The sequence below is a fragment of the Pipistrellus hanaki genome (genome assembly GCF_964339955.1).
Source record: "Pipistrellus hanaki genome assembly, chromosome: 2".
NCBI classification, from domain to species: domain Eukaryota; kingdom Metazoa; phylum Chordata; class Mammalia; order Chiroptera; family Vespertilionidae; genus Pipistrellus; species Pipistrellus hanaki.
This window is the reverse complement of record NC_140504.1, coordinates 55,656,215-55,664,293: the sequence shown is the minus strand read 5'-3', so window position 1 is coordinate 55,664,293 and position 8,079 is coordinate 55,656,215. Positions and strand designations below refer to the sequence as shown.

At 41.3% G+C, this 8,079-nt stretch overlaps 2 protein-coding genes and 1 long non-coding RNA gene across 4 annotated transcripts in view; 1 reads left to right on the top strand and 2 right to left on the bottom strand.

Moving 5' to 3' along the window:
• Positions 1–8,079, top strand: part of ADPRH (ADP-ribosylarginine hydrolase) — a 433,494-nt gene that overhangs the window by 290,402 nt on the left and 135,013 nt on the right. The window lies entirely within an intron of this gene.
• Positions 1–8,079, bottom strand: part of LOC311616427 — a 152,575-nt gene that overhangs the window by 29,872 nt on the left and 114,624 nt on the right. The gene's annotated exons all lie outside the window — the stretch shown is intronic.
• The window catches only part of CD80 (CD80 molecule), a 47,374-nt gene that overhangs the window by 11,459 nt on the left and 27,836 nt on the right, over positions 1–8,079 (bottom strand). The window contains exons 5-7 of one of the 2 annotated variants that reach the window (XM_084871739.1): positions 7,756–7,869; positions 6,449–6,564; positions 10–2,281 (exon numbers count right to left, since the gene is read on the bottom strand). In XM_084871739.1, the coding sequence (XP_084727865.1) occupies positions 6,488–6,564; positions 7,756–7,869 (191 nt within the window). In that variant the 3' untranslated portion in view covers positions 10–2,281; positions 6,449–6,487. Of the gene's footprint in view, positions 1–9; positions 2,282–6,448; positions 6,565–7,755; positions 7,870–8,079 lie in introns of those variants that run through there. The other variant, XM_084871738.1, reaches the window with a different exon arrangement.

Genomic DNA, 8,079 nt, shown 5'->3' with positions numbered 1-8,079 from the left:
AGGGAGGAGAGAAAGAGTGAAACATCAATGTGAGAGCAAAACATCCATTGGCTATCTACTGTATGCCCCCTAACTGGGGTTTGAGCCCACAACCCAGGAATGTGCCCTGACCAGGAATCAATCAGCAAACTTTAGGTTCATGGGATGACACCCAACCAAGTGAGCCACACTGGCCAGGAATCATCTTTTATTTTTTTAACTAGAGGCCTGGTGCATGAAATTCGTGCATAGGGGAGGGGGTCTCTCTCGGCCCAACCTGAACCCTCTCTAATCTGGGACCACTCAGGGGATATCTGACTGCCGGTTTAGGCCCGATCCTGCAGGCAGTCAAACATCCCTCTCACAATCCAGGACTGCTGGCTCCCAACCACTTGCCTGCCTGCCAGCCTGATCACCCCCTAACCACTCCCCTGCCAGCCTGATCAATGCCTAACTGCTCCCCTGCTGACTTGGTCGCCCCTAAGTGCCTTCTCCTGCAGGCCTGATTGCCCCTAATGGCCTCAGCCTTGGCCCCCACCACCATGGCTTTGTGCAGAAGGACGTCAGAATGGATGTCCAAAAGATGTCTGGTCTAATTAGCATATTTTCCTTTTATTAGTATAGATAACATATATCCCCCTAAGAAGTTATATTATTTTACATGCTTTAAATTATACAGTGTATATTCAACCTCTTTTACCATGGTTTTTTTCTCTTCTAAGTATATATTATTGATTTTTTTCACAGAGAGGAAGGGAGAGGAATAGAGAGAAACATCAATGAGAGAAACATTGATCAGCTGCCTCCTGCACAGCCCAACTGGAGATGTGCCCACAACCAAGGGACATGCCCTTGACCAGAATTGAACCTGGGACCCTTCAGTCTGCAGGCCGATGCTCTATCCACTGAGCCAAACCTGTTAGGCCCCGCACCCCACTTCTTTTTCTCTTTTTAGATTATCCACATTTATAGATACGGCATTAATTCATTTTCCCATTGACTTTTAGAGTGGGAGAGGCCTAGAGAGAGAAACATCAGTGTAAGAAACATCCCTTCAATTGCCTTCCTTAGGAGCCTTGACCAGGGATCCAACTTGAAACCCAGGTATGTGCCAGGTATGTTCCCTGAGCTGGAATCAAACCTGCAACCTTTCCGTGCACAGGACCATGCTCACGCTCAACCAACCTATCCACTTCAGCCTGGCTGTTACACAATTTTAGTTCAATTAATTCTCGCAAAGTCTGTGGTTTAGGTAATATTCGCATTTTGCTGATGAGAACAAAAAAACAAACAAAAAACAAACCAAAAAAAAACCCAACCTCTTCGTTTTGAGACATTATTCTTCCCTCATTACTGAGTTTTCCTGCCAGCCCTAGAAAGGTTCTTGACAGGAGTTTCACTGGGTATCTAAAGTCAGAAACCATCTGCTCACCTCCACCCTCTTCAAAGCCGCCTCTGCACTGGTACTGAGGCCGTCCTGGAGGGTGCAGAGGCTAGGTAACAGAAACAACGACAGGATTTGTTCCATTGGAGCCACCATACCAGCCTCTCCTCTCTCAGCCTTTCTCCACCTGCTGGAGAAGGCTGGCCAGCAACTTCCAGCAGCACCGAACTTCCAGATAGGCCAAGGTTTGTGGCACTAGCTCTTTGGACACCGAAAGTGCTGCAGTCTCTCCCTCTACTGAGCCATTGTCACCCTGGAGGTTATAGGGCTGCCTGAAAGTTCTCTGCACGCCTCCCATGGGCAGCAAACATGGCAGTGGATTTCAGTGATGGAACTGCTATTTTTAGATACTTTTAAACACCCCAGCGCTGAGATAAAACTTTGCTTCTTGATTCTAATGCTGCTTCTGGACTGTGGGTCATGTACAAAAAATCCTTAGGCATGCTTCGACTTTCCCTCCTGCCTGTGGCCTTAAATTCTGCACGTACACGCCTCCCACACGTCTGGGAGGGTGTCAGTGGCCAGGACATTTCTCTGCGTTATCTTAGGCTCCTGCGGCTTTGGTCGAGTTGGCTGTTCTGCTTGCTTACCCTCTTACCCTCGTCAACTTTGGGCCTTGAAAATATCTTGGTTCTCAGGTTTAGCTCAGGTGGTGTTTGGGAGGGTCTCAGACAGCCTGTGTTTGACAGCAGTTCTAGATACCAAGCAGGTCACGATGGCTTCGTGATTCCTAAATCCCTCTTCCCAGGTCTTTTTCTAAAGGGAGTTAGGTTGTCCAGATGTGACACCCATTTGGTTTAGGATTCATCCATTAGGACATGACATATTTTCACGGAATGGCTTTTGTGGAGACGGCACCTGTGAGGAGGGGAATCATCAGTGAAAGGAACCAATGGCGGATTTGGAACCCCCAGACAGGGAACCTTGCTCACTCCTCACATGTCTCCCCACTGCACTCCCTGCATGTCTCCCCTAGCGGCCGGCCTGGGCATGCAAGAGGCTTGGCTCCGTGGCTCCAACTGATGCTTCCATTTCTGTGGCTATAGGAGCTGACATTTTGTCACAGAGTGATGGTTAATTTGCATATTACCCTTTTATTAGATAGGATTCCTTTTCCTTTTCCTTTTTTTTTTTTTTAAAAAAATATATATTTTATTGATTTTTTACAGAGAGGGTTAGAGAGTTAGAAACATCAATGAGAGAGAATCATCGATCAGCTGCCTCCTTGCACACCCCCTACTGGGGATGTGCCTGCAACCAAAGTACATGCCCTTGACTGGAATTGAACCCGGGACCTTTCAGTCTGCAGGCCGATTCTCTATCCACTGAGCCAAACCAGTTTTGAGTTCCTTTAAAAAAAAAAAAAAAAAAAATATATATATATATATATATATATATATATATATATATATATAGAGAGAGAGAGAGAGAGAGAGAGAGAGAGAGAGAGAGAGATTGAATCGAACCTGGGACCTTTCAGTCCATAGACCGATGCTCTGTTCACTGAACCAAACTGGTTTGGGCTCCTTTCCCTTTTTTAAATTGAATTTATTAGGTGTGGCTCAGTGGTTGAGCATTGACCCATGAATCAAGAGAATTGATTCCCTGCCAGAGCACAAGCCCAGCTTGTGGGCTTGATCCCCAATAGGGAGCATGTAGTAGACATTTGGTTGATGATTCTCTCTCATCATTAATGATTCTATCTCTCACCTTTCTCTCTCTGAAGCCAATAAAAACATATTTTTTAAAAATCACTAAAAAATAAATAAGTAGACTTTTTTTGGATTACATCAGTTAATAAAATTATGTAGGTTTAAGGTCTGCATTCTATAAGACGTCATCTGTATACTGTGTTATCATTTTTATTTTTCAATTACAGTTGGCATACATTATATTAGTTTCAGATGTATATCCCAGTAATTAGACATTACATAACTTATTAAGTGATCATCTCAATAAATATATCCATTTGACACCATATATAGTTATTAGAATATTTTTTACTATATTCCCTGTCCTGTCCTTTACATTTCCATGACTATTCTGTAACAATCAATTTGTTCTTCCAAATCCCTACACCTTTTTCACCCATCCTCTCTCCTCTGCTTCCATCTGGCAACTGGCAACATGTTCTCTGTATTCATAAATCTGTTTCTGTTATTAAAAAAAAAATTTAATACATCTTTATTGTTCAGATTATTACATGTGTTTCTTCTCCCCCCATCCCCCATAGTTCCCCTCCATCCGGTTCCCACACCACACTCTGCCCTTACCTCCCTCCCACTGTCCTCATCTATAGGTGTACAATTTCTTCCAGGCTCTTCCTGAACCCCCACACCCTTTCCCCCCTGAGAATTGTCAGTCCACTCCCTTTCTGATTTCTGTCGAGAAATCAGCTGACAATCATATGAGTAATACCTTGTAGGTAATTAACTGTTTTTCTCTTGCTGCTTTTAAGATTCTCTCTTTGTCTTTTGCTCTTGATATTTTAATTATGATGTCTTGTTGTGATCCTCTTTGGATTCCTTTTGTTTGGGATTCTGTGTGCTTCCTGGACTTGTGAGTCTATTTCTTTCATCAGGTGGGGAAGTTTTTGGTTATTATTTCTTCAAATAGGTTTTCAGTATCTTGCTCTCTCTCTTCTTCTGGAACCCCCATAATTCTGATATTGGTACACTTGAAGTTGTCCCAGAGGCTCCTTACACTATCTTCATATTTTTGGATTCTTTTTTCTTTTTTCTTTCCCAGTTGAGTGTTTTTTGCTTCTTTGTATTTCAAATCTTTGACTTGATTCTTGCATTCCTCTTGTCTGCTGTTGGGTCTCTGTATAATATTTTTTATTTCAGTCAGTGTATGTTAAATTTTTAGTTGGTCCCTTTTCATATCCTCGAGGGTCTCATTAAATTTATCAGCCTTTTCTAGGAAATTCTTGAAAAACCTTATAACCATGGTTTTGAACTCTATATTCAGTTGTTTGTTTTCCTCCATTTCTTTTGCTTATAATCCGTTTCTTTGTCTCTGCATTTTCACTGCTTCCCTGAGTTGGTAGGGTGGCTTTGTGTGGTAGGTGTCCTATATGGCCCAGTGGGTCAGCCTCCCAGTTACCTGAGGTGGACACTCTTGGTGCACCTCTTTGTGGACTGTGTGTACAGCCTTGTTGTAGTTAAGTCTTGATTGTTCTTGGTGTCACTGGGAGGAATTGACCTCCAGGACAATTGGCTGTGAGGACTCGCTGTGTCTATAATGGAAGAACTGCTATGCTGGAGACATGCTTATGGGGCAGAACTTGTTTCAATGAGGCTTTGGTGCTCACTTAGTCTGCCCCCTGAGTGTGTCCCTTCTGTTGAGAAATCAGCTAACAGTCATAGAGAACTCCCTTATAAGTAACCAATTGTCTTTCTCTTGCTGTATTTATTTATTTATTTATTTATTTATTTATTTATTTTTATTTTCTCTTGTTGCTTTTAACCCAGGGGTCTTCAAACTATGGCCCGTGGGCCACATGCAGCCCGCAGAGGAGTCTGATCCGGCCCGCCAGGTTTTTTGGGCAGTGAACGCAGCCGAGGTGTTACAGTAGGAATTAGTAGTTCATATAGTCCGGCCCTCCAGCTCTCTGAGGGACCGTGATCTGGCCCCCACTTTAAAAAGTTTGAGGACCCCTGACCCTTAGATGTGCGAGAGATAAACACTGTGACACTTGAGATTTTTTTTGGTTCATTATGACACTTGAGATTTGTTTGTGTTATCATGAATTTCACACCTAAAATGGTAAATATAGTATGCATTTTCATTATTTCTTTACAGTTTGGGTCTTTGGAGCATCAACAAAATTTAGTGTTTTCGAGGCTTTTTGTGTCGGTGGTTTATTTTTATTTTGTATTTGCTTTTGTTGATATTTCTGTAGAATTGAAAATTATCATTATTTTATTATTGAATTTATAGTTGAAGCATATTATATTGTGTAAATAAGGTTCAGTCCCCAGAAATGGCATCGGATGAAGAAATAATCTAACCAAGTGCCTCGAAGAAAAGGAAGATGACGTCTTATATTCAACTCCAGAGTCAGATGATTTTTTTAAATTAAATTCAAAATATCGTGGCGTGTGGGGATGGTTTCCATTTTGATGCATGGCAGCTGACTGGTTAAGATTCTCTCTTTCTCTTTAACCTTTAGCATTTTAATTATGACATATGTTGGTGCGGGCCTCTTTGGATTCATCTTGTTAAGGACTCTATGTATTTCCTGGACTTATAAGTGAACTTCCTTCAAAAAGTTAAGGAAGTTTTCTGTCATTATTTTTTCAAGTAGATTTTCCATTTCTTGTTCCCTCTCTTCTCCTTCCAGCACCCCCATGATGCGAACGTTGGTATGTTTTCAATGATGAAAGAGAATTGTTGATCAGCTGTCTCCTGAATGCCCCCTACTGGGGATTGAGTCCACAATCCGGACACCTGCCCAGACTGGGAATCGAACCATGACCTCCTGGTTCATAGGTCGATGCTCAACCACTGAGCCACACACCAACCTGATGAGAAATAATTCTTTATGAAATTTGGCTCTGTGGTTGGATCAGTAGAATGACTCTGTTACTAAAAGGCAGAGAGAACAATGATGGTGCTGCTGAGTTAGTATAGAGTGACTCAAATGACATGAATCTATGTCCATCAGTACTAAGGGAAACATAGAAAATGAGATGATTAGAATAAGGAGTTAGATCCGGAATATTACTTCAAAATGAACTTAGTGTTTTGTATATAATGAAAAACATTGAATTGGCTGGCAAGAGAGGAACATTTCAAGATGGGAGAATAGAACAGCAAAGGAGGTTATAAGAAGGAAATTTCAGGGAAAGAAGAGAGAGATACCAGTCATTTGTTTAGAGTAATCTGAAAGAGGTTTTTGAGAAGATGGGGTAATAAGTAGAAGATCTTAAATTTGCTGCTGAGAGGAAGAAAACCCTGTGCCTCCTGATGCCCATGATCTCATATGTCCCACTATGGTAGAGAAGAGCTAAAGGGAGCTACCTTCACATTTCCTGTTCAGCCTGATGCTTCTCTAAATCCTTAGATGATAGAGGAGCTTGTTTTCATTTCCATACTCTCCCTATTCCTTCTTCTCTCTCTACATCTTTCAGCAGGTCCTTGAAGATAAACACAAAAAATAATAAAAATAATAATTCAGTTAGGTGAGTTTCCCTTAAAATGCCCATGTATTTCAGCAAACCTTCAGATTGGCTAAGAACTGGGGTGATTTCCACCTCCTTCCCAACAGGGGCCATTTTCAATGCTTGGAGACATTTTTTATTGTCACTACTGGGGCAAGGGGTGCTATTGATATGAAGGGAGTATAGCTAGGGATGCTGATAAACATGCTTCAATGCACAGAATAGCATCCTAAAACAAATAATTATTCAGTTCCAAATGTCCTTAGTACTAAGGATGGGAAACCTGAACTAGAGGGATAAGGCTGGGTAGTCTGTATCAGAAACATCCTTGAGCCACCAGACCTTTCTTATCCTACCCATAAGTTGAGTTGTTCATAACAAAGAATCTCTGGCTTTCTCTGACCTTTGACATTTTTTGTGTTGAAGGTTGAGAAAATCAGTAGATTTCTCTCCCCATTTTCCCCCTCAAATGTACATTATTTCTCCTCTAAGAAAGGCTGATACTCCTTCATGGCAAACTTGGCCTTAACTCTGGCCTAGCAGTTCATTTAATTAGAGATTAAAGGAAGTATAAATGTAAGGTCAAACTTTTAAACTTTTAGGGGAAAATATCCTAGATGTATCTTTTTTCCTCAACCACTCCTAATCTTCCATCCAAAAATGTATTCTATAGAATTGAGAATTGGTAAAATCACTCGTGGCTATGTAGTTTCCAAACTCAGTTAGTGCATCTTACCCTTATCCAAGAAAATGATTCCTGTCCCCCAATCTTGTCATTTATGACTTTTCTCAAATTCTGAATCGAAAATTAGAATATCACATTACATCAGAAATGTTTTCATTTAGTTAGCAAGCCTCAGTGTCTCCAAGAAAATATTATAAAGTTGGGGGGGGGGAGGGGGAAAGAAAGTACTAAATTAGACTTTAGTATCTTGAGGACAGTGACTTCTTATCTCCTTAACTCCATTGCCTGGTAGAGTGCCAGGCACATAGTAGGTGTTCAAGAAATGTCTGTCTAGTGAGTGAACAGAACTTGCTGAGCCATGGAAAGGAGACACTGAAATTTCCATAGACTTTCCCAAAATGAGAATAGCTTAAAATCTCAGAGAGATGCTAAACCGTACTAATAGAGCTTGGCTTACAGGATGATAGTAGGATAGCACTTACTGTTGCACAGCTGCCAATAACAAAATACTGCAATAACAAAGATCACAAAAATCCCAACCACTGGGATTAAGATCCAGAGCCAGAACTGATTAAAAGGAGAGGGTGCTGGCTGAGCTGTGGAGGAAAAAGAATAGTGTTAGCTCTAATGTGTTTCCAATTGCTTGATACCCATTGTATGCCTCTTATTTTGACAGAACTGTAAAGAGTATTTTTCACTTCTTTGCCTGGACAGCTCTCCATTACTCAGCTGATAGCATTTTCTTTGATAACTCACAAATCAGATATATACTTGTGGGCAGCTGATATCCAGATGTCAGATATTGA